General features: G+C 44.5%; 3 protein-coding genes across 8 annotated transcripts in view; 1 reads left to right on the forward strand and 2 right to left on the reverse strand.

Annotated features, from left to right (window-relative positions):
• The window catches only part of LOC141977848 (kelch-like protein 21), a 31,535-nt gene extending 27,014 nt beyond the window's left edge, over positions 1–4,521 (reverse strand). Inside the window, exon 1 of the mRNA XM_074939591.1 lies at positions 427–4,521. Coding sequence (XP_074795692.1) covers positions 427–1,344 — 918 coding nt within the window. The 5' untranslated portion in view covers positions 1,345–4,521. The remainder of the gene's footprint in view (positions 1–426) is intronic.
• A 219-nt stretch (positions 4,522–4,740) lies between these two features.
• Positions 4,741–16,729, reverse strand: LSM7 (LSM7 homolog, U6 small nuclear RNA and mRNA degradation associated). 2 transcript variants are annotated; one of them, XM_074939592.1, is made up of 4 exons: positions 16,437–16,702; positions 15,282–15,372; positions 12,644–12,715; positions 4,848–5,926 (listed from the first exon to the last, which is right to left on the reverse strand). In XM_074939592.1, exons 1-4 carry the CDS (start codon positions 16,440–16,442, stop codon positions 5,784–5,786), a joined length of 312 nt encoding a protein of 103 aa, XP_074795693.1. In that variant the 5' UTR covers positions 16,443–16,702; the 3' UTR covers positions 4,848–5,783. The 2 variants fall into 2 exon arrangements, with proteins under 2 accessions (XP_074795694.1, XP_074795693.1); XM_074939593.1 differs by lacking the exon at positions 12,644–12,715 and having other exon boundaries at positions 4,741–5,926; positions 16,437–16,729.
• SPPL2B (signal peptide peptidase like 2B) overlaps positions 16,567–18,984 on the forward strand; it is a 94,144-nt gene continuing 91,726 nt past the window's right edge. For all 5 annotated transcript variants that reach the window (XR_012636293.1, XR_012636296.1, XR_012636294.1 and 2 more), the window contains exon 1: positions 16,567–16,721. Coding sequence is in view for 1 of the 5 variants with exons in the window: in XM_074939590.1 (XP_074795691.1) it covers positions 16,659–16,721 (63 nt within the window). In the remaining 4 variants the exon portion in view is untranslated. The remainder of the gene's footprint in view (positions 16,722–18,984) is intronic.

The following is an 18,984-nucleotide window of genomic DNA, read 5'->3' on the forward strand; positions in this document are numbered from 1 at the left end:
GGAGTTAATTCTGAAGATCATCCCTGTGACAGAGAGGGCTCTGGCCCAAAAAGGGAGCTATACAATAGAGTTACTCTGCACAACCAATGTAAGTGGGAGTACAGTCATAGCTTTAATGTTTATGCCCCATGGTCATCACATTCAGAAAGAATGAATATTTCCTTTTTTTCAGTCAAATCCCCATACAAACCCCTTACAGCCAGACCACCAGGACTAACAGGTCTTTGAACCAAAGAGAACTTTAGGTCTGAGTTAAATCACTAGCAGCACTGATGGTTTAATGGGGGGAGAATCTGAGCCCAGGGCAATCAAGGCTCCAAACCCTGACTTCCTCTGAGTTTGCCTAGTTCTTACTAGGTGCCACCTGCACTATTTGCTGCAAAGAGTTCTCCTGGGTACACATGCATCTAAGGGAGAGTTACCTACTGCTGCCACTGCGTACTGGATGAGGTTCCTGCGTTGCAGTGGGGAGCAAAGATGCCAGGTGCCAGATTTAGGTTGAAACTGAAACAATTCTTGCTGCTCCTTGTCATGCTTCCCTCCCAGAACATATAGGGTCTCATAGCTCCTGCTGGTGCACGAAGACAGCTCCATGTTCCTCCAGCTGAGTGGAGGGCAGCTGTCTAACTTCTTTAGCAGCCTGGCAGAAGTATCCTTCTCTCCAGGGCGTTTGCTTTGTTTCACCAAGATATCGAGGAAAGAGACACTCAGGAAGGTTACTCTGACCTGCCCCACCAAGTCCAAGAAGGCCTCCTCCCTAGATGCTGGGTCCTGCGTAACCCATTTCATCACAGTATCAAAAACCACATCCTCTCGGGGAACAAAGAGGTCATCATTTTGCAGGAGCTGGAGCAACATTTCTTTGGGAAGTGTCTCAAATTCTTCCTGAGAAGTCACTTCCGTCCAGTGCGTGAGAGCCACACTGAGAGCTGATGCATGAAGCTCTGGACAGGCGAAGCATTGGGCATAGGCCATCAGGCTCAGACAATTGGAAACGTGCAGTTCCCTCTCCAGGAACTTCTCGCACATCCTTTTCACTCTCTCAAACTGGAGGAAGTCAGCTGTTTCCAGCAGGCGAGTGACATTGTGCAGAGTTATGAGTACCTTCGCTGTGTGAGTGAACTCGAGAAGCACTTGGAAAGTCTCTGCATCTACTCCTCTGATCACTATGTGGTGTTCGGCGCTCTCTCTAGTGCCCCCAAAAAACATGGCCTCAAAATAGCGACTGTGGAGAGAGAGTGCACCACGGTTGACCTGGAAAAGTCTCTGTCCAATCTCAAGAGTGGTGTCAGGAACTGGTTCTGCCTGAAGTCTCAGCCCTTCTGGTTCCTGCGCACAGTCCATGTTGGTTGTCAGCTGGAGGAGTTAATTTTAACTCAGCCCTTCAGCACCCTTTGCTCACGTGAGGCATCTGGAACTGTGACTTTGATAAATATGGGATATGCCAGCCTTGTCCTAAAAATAGACCATGCTTCCTACACTCCTGTCTGGCTCCACTGTCTTTCCCACTCTCACTAAGCTTACTCTGCCACCACTTTGCTCCCCTCAGCAGTTGCAGCAGTAAGGCTGTAAATCAATACTGAGGTTTTGTGGCTAGTTTATAAACCTAAAGAGCAAGGGGTAACAAGCCCCATTAGAGGGGCTGATTGATTTCAGAAGCCTAATGGTGAGTGAGTGGAAAAAAACCCTGCACACCCTAGAGAAATTCCATAATTTAATAAGAAATAAATACTTGGCAGTTATACAGCAGTTTTCATTCAAGGTTTTACAAAATCTGGTTAACTAACCCTAACCAGTCCCTGTGGGTGGATAGGCAGCTGATCTCAACTCTCAAGGAAAGTGACTCACAGAGAGGTGAGGTGATTTTGTCCTGCCCCCACAGGATAAATCTTAGATTTGGCAAGAGCCCAGAACTCCCAGCCCCTGTATTCACCAAAATGAGATTAAATGGTTTGACTAAGCTACAGATGAGGAACTGTGTGTTTTTAAACCATCAGATCTCTCTGCAGTTCTGGGAAGCAGAGGAAGTTCAGAATGATGTGGGCTTCACGAAGTAAAACCAAAAGGAGCCAGCCAGTGTTCTCAACTGCAGAAGGTCTGTTGTAAAAAAAACAAGAACGAGGAGTCATAACTCCCAGGTCTTTGTCTAAATGAAGAAGTTCAATCTGCAACTTAATACTGGATAAACACAAGCAACCAACTAAACTGAGGCACAAATCTAGGTGCCCTGGAATGGATCCAGATCCCACCAGCACCACTCCTATTTCTCACAGAGAACAGTGTGAATGTGCCCTCCCTCCCTGTTCCCAATTAGCTAGGCTTTCACAGATGGGGGTATTTCTGCACAGTGAATGGGGCTCAGAAAGCCAACTACAGTAGAAAGTCCCCCTCTGTTCCACCAGCTAAGGAGAAACTGTCTCCTAGCATGAGGTTCACAATAATATTTCTTTAGCAGTTAAGAGCCCTTTTCTGAGGACCTTGGTCCAGAAAGGTACTAGAGTCTCAACTATCTCCTACTCTGAACCTCACTCTAATCAATCTGACATAATGGATTTAAATGATCCTATTGGGATCCAGGAAGTGGGCGGGATCCACAGGACCTGGAAGCCAAGTGATTTCAGGGACAACTAATAAAATAAGAACATGAGTGCGGTCAAAGATTTAAATGATGCTGGGTGCTCTGATGTAACTCTGCCTCCAGATTTGTTACCAATCCTTGACATTGAGCTCTGCAGGTGCACTGCAGAACTCATACCAGGCTGCTACAGCTTGGAGAGATTGGGCTTCTGCCCTTTAGCATTGACACTATCCCTTTCTACCAACCCAACCCCTCATTAATAACACATGGGCTGCTCCAGAGAGCAGTTGTAATTTGCCAGTCAATGTAAAGTACACAAGCTCCCAGCTGGTATGGTCAGATTCTAAGATATGTGACCTGAGGTGGATTTGGCTGTTGCCAGTAGCACTGGCAAAGGCAATGTTATTCTCTAGAAGTGCTCTGGGTCGTCATATTGATGGTCTATTAGTAGGTTATACTATCCATCCATCTAAATACTTATACTATGGCTCATCACCATGGTATATGAGAGCCTTTCGAAAGAACAAGAACCAGGTAGTTCTCCACACACTGATCCAACTCTCTTCATCTATCCATGTCAAGGAACAGGCTGGGATAGTTGTTATAGCTGATTTTAAAACAATTTCTGTCCCATGGGAAATTCCAATATTTCATCATGTTTTCATCCTCAACTGGGACAAAAAGTCAAACTATCAAAACTTTTAGAAGAAAAGTTCAGAAAAAATTTAATTTGGCAATATCTGATTATTAAGAGTTAATATTAACCAGTGCCTGCTTGAGTTGCCCTGGTGCCTCCTAGGAGGGTGTAGTTCATCTGCCTCATGGTCCCATTCTTCTTTACGAGCCAAGGTCCCCTGCTAGACTAACTCTCCCATGATGCACCATGATACACTGCAGCAGTTTAGACAGATATAGATTAACACTGAATCCTCCTGAAGCTACGTTTTAATTTTCCATTAGGAAAATGGATAGTTGTAAGCAAAATTGACATTTTCCATGGAAAATGTCAATTTTCCTGAAACCACATTTTTCATCATTAAACGGAGCCAAAGTCATGGAGAAGCAGTGATTCTTATTCTTTCGCTCAGTCCCACAAATGTAGAATGAAGATGGGGCAGAGGAGATGGGGAAGTCTCATTTCTGGGAGTTTTCTCAGCAACCATGGGAGCCATCTTTCCTCACCAACTTCCATCTCCAAATGGAGTGGTGGCCCCACATCAGAATCCATAGCTACATCTGACTTGGTCTTTCACCTTCCCCTTTACCCTCTCTGCTTGCAAACATCTCTATGCCTTCTTCACCACTGCCATATATGATTGGCATGCTCTTCCAAGATCTATGCAAAGACATGGCAGAGTTAAGGTTCTGGTGCACAGTCAGCAGGGGAGGCGCCTGGTTGTTAGAGAAGGCAGACATGCACGTTAAATAGCTTAACTTTTCATTTCCTTGCTTTGGTAGGTTTGCAGCAGGTATGTTTCCAAAGTTGTGTGAATTAGTCTACATAAGTCTGTAGGACAGAACCAGTTTTGTAGGTTTTCTGCAGAGGCCCTAGTACATTTGTGAGTTCTATAACATAGCATGTTATACAGGTAAAATTCCTGTCAATTACTGAAAAGTACCACAATTACAGAAAAGAACAACTTAAAAAAAATAGATGGCACAGCTTTGATCAAGAACTAGCAAAAGCTTATAAAAACTAAAATCCAACACCTCTTCTCCCTGAAGTTTTACTTATATAAACATACTATTGAATTAATCTGCAACTTCACATATGTATTCAGAGACTGTCAACACTCTAGTGACAAAAAGGGAGATTTAGAAGCCTCTTCAAAATAGAGTCCATGCAGCTAAAAAAACAGAGTAATTCTATTTCAACTCCTACCTTAGCAAGACTACATAACCAAGTTCCAATTAAAGAACAAAGTTTACCTTCAAAGCCATGCAAAATCATGTTCAATGGAGCACCCAGACCACGTTGTGCTTTCACGTATATGGACAGCATTGTTATTATTGATGCTGCATGAGTCAGAAAGAACTCTAGCTGACTTTTATATGTTATGTTGAGTTTACAAGACTGGCTTTCCAGATTAAAATTGATAGGATAGGCACAAGAGCAGCAAACTAGTCTCTTAAGAGCTTTTATTTATTCACAATTGTGCTGAAGTTTTCCCATATATCATGTATAAAGTTTAGAAATGCATAGTTACAAGTCAACAAGAAGAAATCACAAGTGGAAGTATGAATATGTATGCAAGGTGCAAAGTAACCTAGTACTACTAGACTGCCTGCAGTAGAAAATTAAATTTTAAAATAAGCATACAGGACAAAACCAATGTTCCTTCCCCGTGGTCCAATCTGCTATATAGAAGAAAACAGGTAACTTCAGTAGGTTTTAGGTCACTCAGCCAAGCCTGAAATTTTCTGGGGCCACTCAACACAGATGTCCCTAGGGAAGACTGACTTTACAAATTCCACCAAAGGCAAGGTTTGGAACAAGAGCCAGAAATTGATAAGATTCCCTCCTTAGCTCTGGTGTTTATAAAGAATGGTAACAAGTCAGTAAATACTCAAATTCATTTCCCTATAAGTATCCGAGTGGGCAGGCAGATAAGAAATCACTAGTACAGAGCCTAAGATGCTCTGTGGAATGGTCCCTGCCTGTAAATTCTGCTGCGTAGAGGAAAGAAAAGAGAATTGGAAAAAACAGACCTGAAGAAGAGCTCTGCATAAGCTTGTCTCTCACTAACAGACATTGGTCCAGTAAAAGATATTACCTCACCCACTTTGTCTCCCTACCATGAAAACTTGGTTTTGGGGGTATTTAGTTAGTCTTTTAGATTCAATCTTCATGCATGCCTGCTGGCTACCACTACTATTAGTTCCAAGCAGTCATTTTAAACCCAGAATAGAGAAAGGGATGCCTGTACCATTTAAGACTTCAATTTGAACACTGACTAGAGCAGTAATGAAGTTTTTCTTTATTGAACAAAATTAGATCTTATTTTGCAGTCGTCATTCCGTGTTCCTGCTATCACCGGTGGCAAATGACAAAGTAAAAAGGTCAAGGTCCTTCTGCCCCTTATAAAATGAACATTAAAAAAACCAAACAAACAATCTATTCCCCAAAATGGGAAGGTTTCTCATACACTGTTCATTATCTCCAATGATTTGCAACCTTGAGGTTTCAGTGAGTCCCAAGAAAACGTTAGCCCTCCTGCTGCTGAATGAAAGGGTTTGGAATAGCTTCCATTCCATCTTGTGGACAAATAAGAACCACAGATGTTCCTCTGCAAACCACCAGTCCCAGCTGACGGGTATCCTCTGTTAGTTTGTATTGGTCATCTGGATCTGAAAGTAAACCACCCAGGAGGGCTTAGGGTTACAATGACAGCATAAAGAAAAGAAACAGAATTCAAGCAGCTTCAAAGACGTACACAGCTCCCTCCACCCCCATCCCCAGGTTTCTCTGAATTATTTTATAGAGATTAAATTTCCTCTATCATTCTTCATAGAATCATAGGACTAGAAGGGGCCTGGAGAGGTCATCTACTTCAGTCCCCTGCACTAATGGTAGGACTAAGTATTAGTCTTATAACTTCTGATTCCTATTAGTACCTCTTAACACTCACTTTGTTAATCTTCTTTTCTTTCTATATTAAACTCATTTGCACATTAACTATTCTCCTCAAATCTGTACCATATTAGCAAGAGTGTGTCTAAGTTCTAAGGCTCAGCATGTTGGTTCTTAACCTGTGAATGACTGGTACTCAGGAATTTCAGGTGATTGAGGGCTGGGCTGTATCTAATTATCCTCAGGATCTCCGAGCCTGTGGGAATCCAAGTATCCACAGAAAAGACCCCTCAAGCTAATAAAAAAATGTCTAGAGAAGTATGTTATAAAAAACTGGGTGATCAATAAGGAATATTTGTTATGGCACATGGGTTCTATAATGGAGGAAAGAATGACTACTGAAAAAGATTTTAACTCATTCAGAACTGGCAGTTGCCATAGCTGTTAGTAACAGTGACAAGACTAGAGATTCCTTTTTACTCAGTCAGGTAAGCTGAGGACTACAAAAGAAATCCCATTAGTAATTAGAAAAACAAGAATACATGGTAATCATCATGGGAAAGTATTTTTTCCCCTCCAACAACAGGTTTTTGATCTCATATCTTATTTAAAAAAACAGGTCTTGGAAGTCAGGTTGGGGAGTGCAATCTATCAGCATCCCACCAGAGAGCAAGGAGAGAGAAACAGAGGCCAGCTCTTTCCCTTACACAAATGTGGTAATGTATCTATTCTTTCTGTATTCTGCATAGTGCTGTACTAATCTGATAATTTTTGATGAAATAATTCCAGTGGAGCCTGTTATTTGACTATCGTGACTCGTTAGTAACTACAAATGTGCAACATACCTTAAAATGAAGTTATTGATAACTGAGGATTCAAAGCTGCACATATCCTGTGCTATGACAATGACCATGTGTGACAGAATGCACCTATGTCCACAACCTACACACTATTGTAATAATGTTTGTACCAAGTGTGTCCTGCAAGGGATTGCTTGAAAACTCATAATTTACTTGTTGTCAGTGTTCTGATAAAGCGTGTGTGACAACATTGTATGTGAAGTTATAAGATTGTATGTTATAAGATTCCATTGTATGGTGTTATTAACATATGCTCCAAACTGAGGCTGGCTAACGGGTCTGTCTCAAAGGAATGTGTGCTCTGTTTAATTTGCATTTAAGCAGTAAACAGAGTCATCATATAGGAAGGGTACATAAAGAAACCCCAAATAGGTGAGGAAAAGCAGAAGGGAACATTCTTTCCTACAGACAGTCTCCTGAATCTCAGCTGGAAATGTTTCCTAAGAGGGGGACTGACACTATAAAAATGAGGGACAAACACCCCAAGGCACATCATCTCTCTCTCTGCCCATCAACGCACTGCACCAAAAGGAACAAAGGAAGCAATCAATGAACTGGGGAAGGGGTTCTGTCCTAAGGAGTTGGTCTGTAAGACTGCTGAGTGAGAAAAACTTATGGTGAGAAAAACTTTGCTTTGAATTTAACATAGTTTAAGTTATGCATCAGTTGTGTTTTATTCTTTATTTTTCTTGTAACCATTTTGACTTCTATTCCTCATTACTTGTACTCAACTACAAAAAGATAAGTGTAAAACTTATCCTATTGTTTTATCTAAGCCAGTGTGTTTACACTGAAGTGTCTGTGCATATTATTCCTATTAAAGAAATACAAATTTTATATGACATACATGCATGGGGGGGGAGGGAGGGAGAGAATCTACATCTGGGAGTGCGGTGGGGTCACCCTGCAGTAGACCCAGGCTATGGCTGGCTGCCTGTAGTGCACATGCGCACGCATACACACGAGTGACTTGCATAGTGCAGACTATTTGTGAGCAGTCCAGACTAGAAGCACCCCAGGTCAGCGGGCAGGGATTATATCCTGGGTACATCTAAACTTGTCAAATAAATATATCATAAATGGAAAACAAGGAGAAACCGACAGTAATTAATATAGATCAGAAGTTAACTGTAAATAAAAAATTGATAATGGAAGCAAACGGACACAAGGAGAAATCTATGACCAGCAGGAGTATTTTTTTAAAAATATTTTATGAACAAAAAGAATAAAATAGATTACTTAATCGCACTGTTAAATTCTAAATAAAATAGTAGAATCTCCATCCTTAGAGGTTTTTAAGGCCTGGCTTGACAAAGCCCTGGCTGGGATTGGTCCTGCTTTGAGCAGGGGATTGGACTAAATGACCTCCTGAGGTCTCTTCCAACCCTAATATTCTATGAATACCAATTGAAATTTACTAAATATTTTTGGATGTTTTTCTACATTTTCAAATATATTGATTTCAATTACAACACAGAATACAAAGTGTACAGTGCTCACTTTATATTTTTTTATTACAAATACTTGCACTCTAAAAATGACAAAAGATATTTTTCAATTCACCTCATACAAGTACTGAAGTGCAATCTTGAAAGTACAACTTAAATGTAGATTTTTTTGTTATATAACTGCATTCAAAAATAAAAATGTAAAACTTTAGAGTCTACAAGTCTACTCAGTCCTACTTCTTGTTCAGCCAATTGTTAAACAAACAAGTTTGTTTACATTTATGGGAAATAATGCTGCCTACTTCCTATTTACAATGTCACCAGAAAGTGAGAACAGGCATTTACATGGCACTTTTGTATCTGGCATTGCCAGATCAGCATACGAATGTTTAGCCTCTTCACGCTTTGCCCTCTGGAATGGTGGCCATGCTTCCATGCTGATGACACTCATTTAAAAAAAAAAAAAAAGTTAATCAATTTGTGACTGAATTCCTTGGGGGAGAATTGTAGGTCTCCGGCTCTGTTTTACCTGCATTCTGCCATATATTTCATGTTATAGCAGTCTCAGATGATGACCCAGCGCATGTTGTTCAAGAACACTTTCACTGCAGATTTGACAAAACGCAAAGAAGGTACCGATGTGAGATTTCTGAAGATAGCTACAGCACTTGACCCAAGGTTTAAGAATCTGAAGTGCTGTCCAAAATCTGAGTGGGATGAGGTGTGGAGAATGCTTTCAGAAGTATTAAGCGCAACACTCCTATGTCGAAACTACAGAACTCAAACCACCAAAAAGGAAAGTTAACCTTCTGCCGGTGGCATCTGACACAGATAATGAAAATGAAAATGCATCCGTCTGCACTACTTTGGATTGTTATCGAGCAGAACTTATCAGCATGGACGCACGCCCTCTGGAATGATGGTTGAAGCATGAAGGAACATATGAATCTTTAGCGCATCTATCACGTAAATATCTTGTGACGCTGGCTACAACAGTGCCAAGTGAATGCCTGTTCTCACTTTCAGGTGACAGTGTAAACAAGAAGAAGGCAGCATTATCTCCTGCAAATGTAAACAAACTTGTTTGTCTTAGCGATCGGCTGAACAAGAAGTAGGACTGGGTTGTAGGCGCTAAAGTTTTACATTTACTGGGTTATAGGCGCTAAAGTTTTACATTCTTTTGTTTTTGAGTGCAGTTATTTTTTTGTACACAATTCTACATTTGTAAATTCAACTTTCATGATAAAGAGATTATATTTTTTATTACAAATATTTGTACTGTAAAAAAAATTTAACTGAGCAATGTACACTTTGTATTCTGTGTTGTAACTGAAATCAATATATTTGAAAATGTAGAAAACATCCAAAAACATTTAAATAAATGGTATTTATTATTAACAGTGAGATTAATCACAATTAATTTTTTTAATCGCTTGACAGACCTAATTTTTATTAATGACTTGGAAGAAAAACAAACCCACAGATAAAGTTTGCACATAACACAAAAGTTGGAGGAGTGGTTAATAAAGAAGGTCACTGATTTAGAGAGATCTGGATCAAACTGGGTGCAAGCAGACACTATGCGTTCTACGATGACTAAATGTATGCATCGAGAAGGCCATACATACAAGATGGGGGACTCTACCCTGGGAAGCAGTGACTCTGAAAAAGGTTTGGGGGTCATAGTGGATAATCAGCTGAACATGTGCTCTCAGTTGCATGCTGTGGCCAAAACAGCTAATGCTATCCTGGGATGCATGAACAGGGGAATGTTGAATAGGAGCAGAGAGGTTATTTTACCTCTATATTTGGCACTGGTATGATCATTGCTGGAATACTGTGTCCAGATCTGGTGCCCACAATTCAAGAAGGGTGTTGATAAACTGGAGAGGGTTCAGGGAAGAGCCATGAGAATTATTAAAAGGTATAAAAAAACCCATGCCTAACAGTGATAGACTCAAGGAGCTCCTTCTGTATAGCTTAACAAAAACAGTTAAAGGATGACTTGATTACAGTCTACAAGTATCTACTTTGTGAACAAATATTTAATAAGGGACTCTTCAATCAAGTAGAGTAAGGTATAACATGATTCGATGACTGGAAGTTGAAGCTAGACATATTCAGATAAAAAAAAATACATGCTTTATTTCCAAACGATGAGAGTAATTAACCCTGTGTTGTGGTGGATTCTCCCTCACTATTTTAGAAAAACATCCAGTCTTGATTTAAAAAGATCTGCTCTAGGAATTATTTTGGGGAAGTTCTATGATACTATGTTATACAGGAGCTCAAACTAGATGATCACAATGATCACTTCTGGCCTTGCAATCTATGAACTTTACTTTGAAGGACATACCATTCAGATCCCTCAAATGGCAGAAATTAAAAGCTCTTATCAAATGAGACACCTAAGAACTGGTGTCCAGATGACAAAAGAACTTCCCAATCCCTAAATCCAAACAGATTCTAGGACCAATATAGAATAGTCCAAAAACTACAGGAAGAAAGACTTTTCCATATATAAATTCCACATTCACCCAAAAATTACATTTGCACATCCGGAGGAGGCAGAAAAATTGTTCTCTTTAACCTCTGAGGATACGACAAGAAACAATGGGCTTAAATTGCAGCAAAGGCGGTTTAAGTTGGACATTAGGAAAAGCTTCCTGTCAGGGTAGTTAAGCACTGAAATAAATTGCCTAGGGAGGTGGTGGAATCTCCATCGTTGGAGATTTTTAAAAGCAGGTTAGACAAACACACCTGTCTAATGGTCTAGATAATACTTAGTCCTGCCTTGTGTACAGGGCTAGATGACCTCTTCAAATCCCTTTCAGTCCTACAATTCTATGACTGGACTGCATCAGACATTGGTAGGGGAACATTCTCTTGTCTGGATACTGCAACATCAAATGCTATACTTTTTTGTAGTCACCACACTTAGCAATTATTTTTAGCATTCCACAGATTTTGTTTTTAAGTCTACTTCTGAAAAATAAAATTTTATTCTAAAACTGTGGCCAACTGGACAGATGATACTTTGTGACACAATAAACATGCATTCTTTTGACCCTGTATACCCCCCTGGAAGTTGGGTCATGAGCATTATGCTGTATCATAGGATATGCTAAAAAACAAGGTAAAGATCATAACACAGCAAGAGTTTTGTTTTTAAACAAAAAAGGGGAAGCAGGGTCAGCTGTAGTGGATCACCTGTTTGTGCTGATGGTAATTTTACAAGAGTGCCCCTGGGTTCATAAGACAGCTAAGACCGGAATTTTCAAAGAAGACTAATGAAATCTCAGTAGGTGCTGGATGTTTAACTCCATTAGCTTCTTTGAAAATCCCAGTCTGAAGCATTAAAGGCATTTTGTGGGAGGAAGTGACGTCATGCAATTAGCTGCTGTGAATCAGTGTCATAGGTAGTAAGATGATCTGCCCCTTAGCAGTGATTCTTGGTTAAGACTACGTTTTAGTCATGGGTATTTTTAGTAAAAGTCATGGACAGGTCACGGGCAGTAAACAAAAATTCACAGGCCCATAACCTGTCTGTGACTTTTACTAAAAACACCTGCCCTGACTAAAACTTGGGTGGGGAGCTGCGGGTGCTCTGGGGGGACGGGACAGTCTGGGAGCACCATGGGTGCTGGGGGGGAGGTGGCCCAGGAACCCCGCTGGTGCTGGGGGAGGAAGGGGGGGCCGCGGAGCGTGTCCCACAATCCCTGTTAGTGCTGGGGAGGGGAGGAAGGGGGACCGCAGCGTGTGACCTGGGACCCCGCTACAGCTGGGGGAAGAGGGAGTTGACAGGACTTCCTACCGGCTCCGTCTCTGCAGCTCCTAGGTGGCAGAGTCACGGGCCAGGTCAGGGGCTCCACTGCTCCCACAAGTGCCGGCTGCTGCAGCTCCCATTGGCCAGAGACCCTCCGCCGCCTAGAAGCTGCAATGGGGCCCCCTCACCCCAAGGTAAGTGCCCCTCCCCGTGCACTCCCCTACTCCTAGCCTCTCCCACACACCCGAACTGCTGCTACTGGGTTCAACCGCTGCAGAAGTCACAGAATCCATGACAGACTTGCAGCCTTATTCCTGGTTATTCAGTTGAGACTAGGGTGTTTTATCTATAAGTGAATCCTTGACATTACAAAATCAGCTTCCATAGTTACTCTAAGCTTTTAGATGGCAGGTTACATACCTCTCATATATTCAATAGTGCCATCAAGCACAAGGTTTAGAAGAGGGTCAAATCCTTTCAAGACTCCGCTAGCTGAAGACCACACACACACACACAAAAAAAAGTTAGAAACTAAAATACACATTGCTACAGTCTTGTAAAAAAGACAAAGGAAGAAAAATCCCAAAGCCAAGACGTAAGAAAATAAATTCCTAAATTCCACCCCACTCCCAAACTTCAAAGGGGAAACAAATGGGAGCAGCCACCAAAAAGTGCTTGGTCTGGGAGAGAAAGGGAACGGAGGATGCCCTTCTCATCATGTTAACATGTCATTAGTAAACACACTGAAGCATGACAAGTTGCTTCTAGAACTTTCAGGTTATTCAAACAATTAAGAAACAAAAAAGCCATTTCAAGTAGTGAAACTTTTACATTCTAGTTTTGTGGTCAGTAGATTAGCACAGCCTTTCATTCACAAAATGAACTGTCCATGTGTTAACTGGAGCAAAAAAGTAGTTGTTTAATAGGATAGTAATTGTTTAATTGACATCATCATCATAAATCAGAGTAGATTGTGTCTGTGCTGGTAAATGTTCATATTTTGATTAACAAAAAAAAAAAATACCCCACATACTAAGTCCCCCTAAACAGCCCAACGCATCCCATCTCCTGTACATCTTTTCTAGAATGTAAGCTCTTGTGGCACAGGCATTGTCTTCATGTGTATATACTGTAAAGAGCCAAGTACCTGGTTCATGCTAAAGTAGATAGAGCGATGATTTTGCAAGGCTGGGCAATGAATACATTATGCAGGATCACAAGTTGACTTTCCCACCTTGTAAAAGCCAGCTTTACCATTTGTATTACCATAATATCCAAGACCCCCAGTCATGCTAAGACTCCATTGTGCTGGGCACTGTACAAACAAAGAACTAAGAAAATAATCTATGCCCCAAAGAGTTTATAATATAAGGCAGCAGACTAAACTGAGATAGATAGGAGTATAAGGAAATGACGAACCAGCCAGCATGCTAGACAGCAGTATCACTGCACTAATGGGCTAACTGTTATCAAGTTCTTTATAGGCATCACAGCAAAGGAGAGTTTTAAAGAGATTTGAAGCAGGATAATGAGACAGTTTTATGTGGGTTTTTGGTGAGCAACTCCCACAAGTGAGGGGCAGCATGGAAGAAAGCATGAAAATGCTTGTTTGAAAATTTAACAAGTGGGTGATGGAGACTGGCATCTTTGGGTAATGAGAGAGGTGAATCAATATTTCGATACTGAATGAGAGATGATAGGTAGACCACGGATAGGTTGTCAAGGGCCTTGAAAGTGAAGACAAGATGTTTGATGTGTTAGAGAAAGGGAGTCATACTTGAGGGATGCAAAGAGGGGGGTGATGTGGTGAAAGCAATGGGCTGGAAGAATGATCTTTGCGGCAGCATTCTGAATTGATACAGGGCAAGACAGAATGTGTCAAGGTCAGAGAAAAAAGGATGTGGTAGTAATTGAGACATGAGATGATGAGAGCCTGGACAAGAGTTTTAGCTGCTTGGATGCATACGGCTGGTAAGGCCATATCTTAAGAGATGTTATGCAGAAAGAATCTCCAATATTTAGATGCATCACCTAGATATAGAGTGCCTAAACAGAGGTTTCAGTAAAAAAGGATAGGCCTGTGACATGGGCATGAGTGACAGGCAGAATAGTGATATTCCTTGCAGTGACAGAGAAAGAAGGTGGGGGGAGAAGGCTTGAGGAGAAGATTAAGAGCTCTGTTAACCACATTGAAAGGATGGACGGCTAGACATCCATGGGGAGGTGACAGAGAGACAGGCAGAGATTTTAGTTTGAACAGAAGAACAAAAGTTGGGAGTAGAGAATTAGATCTGAGAGACGAGCACAGAGACAGTAGCTGAATTTGTGTTTGAGAATGAGTCTACTCAGAGATAAGGTGTGTTGAAAGAGAAAGGGACCAAGAAGAGAGCCCTATGGAAGTTCCTCTTCCCCCAACTGGAGTGGGGGGGATGAGGAGGATCATCCAATGGACATGCTTAAGGAGCAATTAGAGAGGCAGGAGGAGAACCAGGAGAGGACAGTCACAGAAGCCATGGTAGGACAAGATTTAAAAAACAAACAAACAAAAAAACCAACAACATGGTCAAAGGTGAATGACAAGTTAAGGAGGAAGACGATGGAGTACTGGTTCGGAGTTTTGGCTAGGAAAAGGTCATTAGAGATTTTGGTGAGAGCAGTTTCAGTTGAGTGCAAGGGGTGGAAGCCAGATTGGAGAGTCTTGGACTGAATTGGAGGAGCAGCTTCAGACAGCAATTGTAGACAGGCATTCAACAAGCTTAGAGATAAGAGGGAGAAGGGAAACAAAGAAAGTGGGGACAAGGATGAGATTTTTAAGACAGCAGAAACAGATTTGTTTTGTGAGATGAAAGAACAGAGGAGAGTGACAGGTTAAGGAGAAGAATAAGGGAGAGGGGGAGATAAGAGTGAGCACCAGGGAGCTCTAAAGATGCAGTGGTGTTACTGGAGCATGTGGAGGGATTACAGGAGGCAAAAAGCAGTTACGATTAGGGATGTGGGATTCATTATACCACAAATGTGTGATGATCTGCAAACCAGCATAGTTCAGATTGAAACTTACCTTCCCTCCCACCTTGGAATTTTACTCGAATTGTTTTGTCAATGTATTTTGAGAGATCCAAGATGCTCTCTTTCTTCTTCTTCTCTTTATCCTACGGGGGGGAAAAGGAAGCAGAGCTAACATAACTAAAAAGTAAACCAGAACCATCTCTTGGTTACATGTTTGCCAGTGCTTGGCACAAAGGGGTCCTGCAATACAAATAATTAATAATACATTACTAATAGTTAGAAGAAGAATGGTGAAAGTGTTCCCTGCTTAATTGCAAGGGAGCTCATCAGCATAAACTACTGGTGCCTTCATATTACAGATTAGCCCATGGAAACTTAAAGTCCCCATAAACATACCTTTGTTTGGATCTAGACAGACTCTTGCATGAATTTTAGGCCATGCAAAATGCAACCTGCTTCATCAGGCAGGCCCTTCAAACTCTGGAGTATAATGTACACACCAAACCATCCACCCATCCCACCACATAACACCCCTGCCAAACTGAGGGAGTATTCAAGCAATAGCTTAATCTCTAAACGGAGCCATAAAACTCTGACACCTCAACACGCTCGGTTCAGGAACGACAGTAGCGATTTGCAGCGATAGACTATAAGAGGCTACACAGCTAGTCCAAACCTTTGGGTAAGGGGACTTTCAGTGTACTAGATTCTTCTCAATCAGTGATAACTTGAAAGTTACACTCTGGTTTGCGGCCTTACGGCGCCCCTCTGCGTTTGGCATTTACCTCAGCTCGTGCCTGCCCCGCCACTTGCGGCGCTGCCCCCGCGCCCGGCGCTGCCCCCGCAACGCGGCTCGGCCTTCGCCCCGACGCGCCGCAGCCGAGTGCTCGCCAGGGCGGCAGGGTCTGGCCGCGGGACCCCGGGCGGACTCACCTCCGCTCGCACCCACGCGGCCCAAGCCCCCGCACGGCTTCCCTCGCCCCTGGCCCGCCGCACGCACGGCGGGGCGGAGCTCGCCGGCCGGCCGGCCCCTCGCAGGCCGCGGGGGCAGAGTTCCCCCAGCCTGCCCCCGCTCGCTCAGGCGAGGGAGCTCGGCGGGCTGCTCCGCGAGCCTCCCCGGCAGAGCCAGCCCCAGCCCCGGCGCTCGGGGGAGTCACGGGCAGGGCAGGGTAGCCCCAGCCCCAGCCCCGGCTCTCCCGCTACTCACCGCCATTTTGCACCCACCAAGCGGCTCAGCGCGCTGCTCTTTCACCCCGCCACTTCCGGAGCCTGGGTCACAGCCCCGCCCTCTCGTTGGCCGCTTCGCCCGCTTTGGCCCCTCCCAGAGGCGGGACTTCCGGGCCGAGGGGCCGGGTTGCTGGGTAACAGGCCGGAGCGGTGTCAGTCCCCGCGCCGCTCGCGAGCGAGCGGGGCTACGGCGGCGCTGGGGATGGCAGCGGCGGCGCTGACAAGCCGGGTCCAGCCTGGGTTGCTCCTGCTCCTTGTCGCTCAGGTGAGTCCCTGGCTCCGCCTCCCCCCGCTCCCTAGGCCCCGCTCCCCCTTCCTGGGCCCCGGGGCAGCCCGCGGCTCCTTCCCGCCGCCCCGAGGCAGCGCGCAGGGCTCTGTCCCTCTGGCCGCCGCGCGGCGCGCCCCGCCCGGTGCTGTCCGTGCGGGACTCCGCCTTGCGAGCGGGCTCCTCCCGCCCGGCAGAGCCCCTCGGTCCCGGGCTGTCTCGCGGCCTTCGGGCGGGCTCCAGCTGCCTCTCCGGCGCTGCGGCCCGCACCCGGGGCAGGCGAATCCCCGCCTGTCGCAGGGAACCGCCAGGTCCTTGCCCGGACGGGGGTCTCGCTGCGCACCCAGCGGCGGGCTCTGAGAGCAGCGGGGGTTGACTGCGACCTGCGCTTCCTAGCCGGCGACCTGGGCTCGCTGCCGCAGCTGGTCGCACTGGGCGCTTCCTGAACGAAAGACTTCCGAGTCGACAGGCACTTTCGGTGCCCGATGTCTGTTCAAGACCAGTCAAGCTGCCATGTCCTGGATTTGTAGGAAGCTGTGAAAACCATATCCCTGCACTACACAGAGATAGACAATAAACTTGGATACATCTGCAAAATGGGGTTCAGGTACAAAGACAGGCTGCAATAATAAAACTACAGTAAGGCTATGTCTACACTACCATTTAAGTTGGTATAACTTATGTCTCTCAGCCCTGGTCTCTGCTAGGCGGGAGTCGATGTAAGGTACGCAACTTCAGCGATGAGAATAGCGTTGCTGAAGTCGACGTACCTAGATCGACTTACTGTGGCGGCGTCACGGCGGTGAGTCGACTGCCGCCGCTCCCGTTTTGGCGCCGCTTGTGCCTCTCGTGGCGCTGGAGTTCCGGAGTCGACGGGAGAGCGCTCCGGGATCGATTTATCGCGTCTAGACTAGACGCGATATATCGACCCCCCAGTATATCAATCGCTACCCGCCAATCCAGCGGGTAGTGTAGACCTACCCTCAGGGTATGAATATGTCACCCCCTTAAGTGACATAAGTTACACCGACCTAAGCACTTGTGTGGACAGTGCTATGCTGGCAGAAGAGCTTTTTCTGAAGATTTAGCTACCGCAGCTCTTTGGGGGTGGATTAATTAAGTCAATGGGAGAACTTTCTCCCATCGGTTTACAGCGGCTACGCTAGAGAGTTTACTGCGGTGCTGCTGCATCAGTAGCCTACATGTGGGAGGGAAGAGAGACCAATTCCATTAGTAAGCCAAACTGGGACTTCAGTAAGTCTCTCTTGCCCATCATGCCATATACATTTTGGGATTACCCATTACTATTTTCTTAAGGCTGGTCTACGCTACATAGGTAGACATAATGCAGCTTATATAGACCCAATTATGTCAGTGTCTACACTACAGCCTTCCTCCCACTGACTTAAGTGCCCTACTACACCAACATAATAACTCCACCTCCATGAGAGGTGTAAGGCTTATGTTGGTGTCCTTGGGTGATGCAGTGTCTGTGTAGACACTGTCCCTTACATGGGCTATCTTGTCAATTTCATGGCAGGAGCTGTGAAATTGACAAGAAAGCCCCTGCTTCCCTGGAGAGCTTGGTGGCTGGACCCTGCTGTGGCTGGGAGTCAGGGCCAGAAGCCGGGGCGGCTTTGGATCCCTCTCCCAGCTGGGAGCCAGGACCAGGAGCTGGGGCAGCCCCCTGCCCACTCCCTGCTGGGAGCCCAGCAGCCTTGTCAATTTCACAGCAGGAAACAGGGGGCAGCCCCCCCCCCCCCCCCCCGGAGCCTGTGGGGTAGCTAGCCTCCTGGCAGGGAGCTATCAGTGGAGCTGAGAACCAGGTTCTCAGCTTTCCACACTGCTCCTGTTAGGTTGGTGGAAGCGCTCCTGGTTAGGACGTGCACCACTGTCCCAGGGAGGATAGTGTGGACATTCACCACCGCAGTAATTAGTGGCTGTAAATCAACCTAATATACGTCAGCTTATGTCTACACTACAAACCTAACTTTAGTGTTGACAAAACCATGTCTTTCTCATAGTTCCTGAAAACATAGTCTTTCTGTCCCACTCATGGGAGTCCTGCCTGTGTACTCTGCAGAGAAGGTGATGCGGATCAGAATACTTAATCCTGCATAAGCACACCAGTGGAAATTTTTTCTTGATGTTGTGTCCTGAAATTCTCAGCCTTCTTACATTTTCTAACAAGCACCTTCTTGCTTTCTCCCATGCTACCCGTCACATTTGGGAGGAGCTCCCAGTAAACATCAGCACAACAAAC

This window comes from Natator depressus, chromosome 25 (assembly GCF_965152275.1).
Source record: "Natator depressus isolate rNatDep1 chromosome 25, rNatDep2.hap1, whole genome shotgun sequence".
Taxonomy (NCBI): Eukaryota; Metazoa; Chordata; order Testudines; family Cheloniidae; genus Natator; species Natator depressus.

Bases quoted from the DNA above. Each gene is read 5' to 3' on its own strand.
- LSM7 (XM_074939592.1), bottom strand. The intron at 12,716-15,281 runs GTAAGTTTCAAT...TGTGGTCTTCAG, and splicing joins ATTCCAAGGTGGGAGGGAAG to CTAGCGGAGTCTTGAAAGGA. The intron at 5,927-12,643 runs GTATGTAACCTG...GTTTACTTTCAG, and splicing joins CACTATTGAATATATGAGAG to ATCCAGATGACCAATACAAA.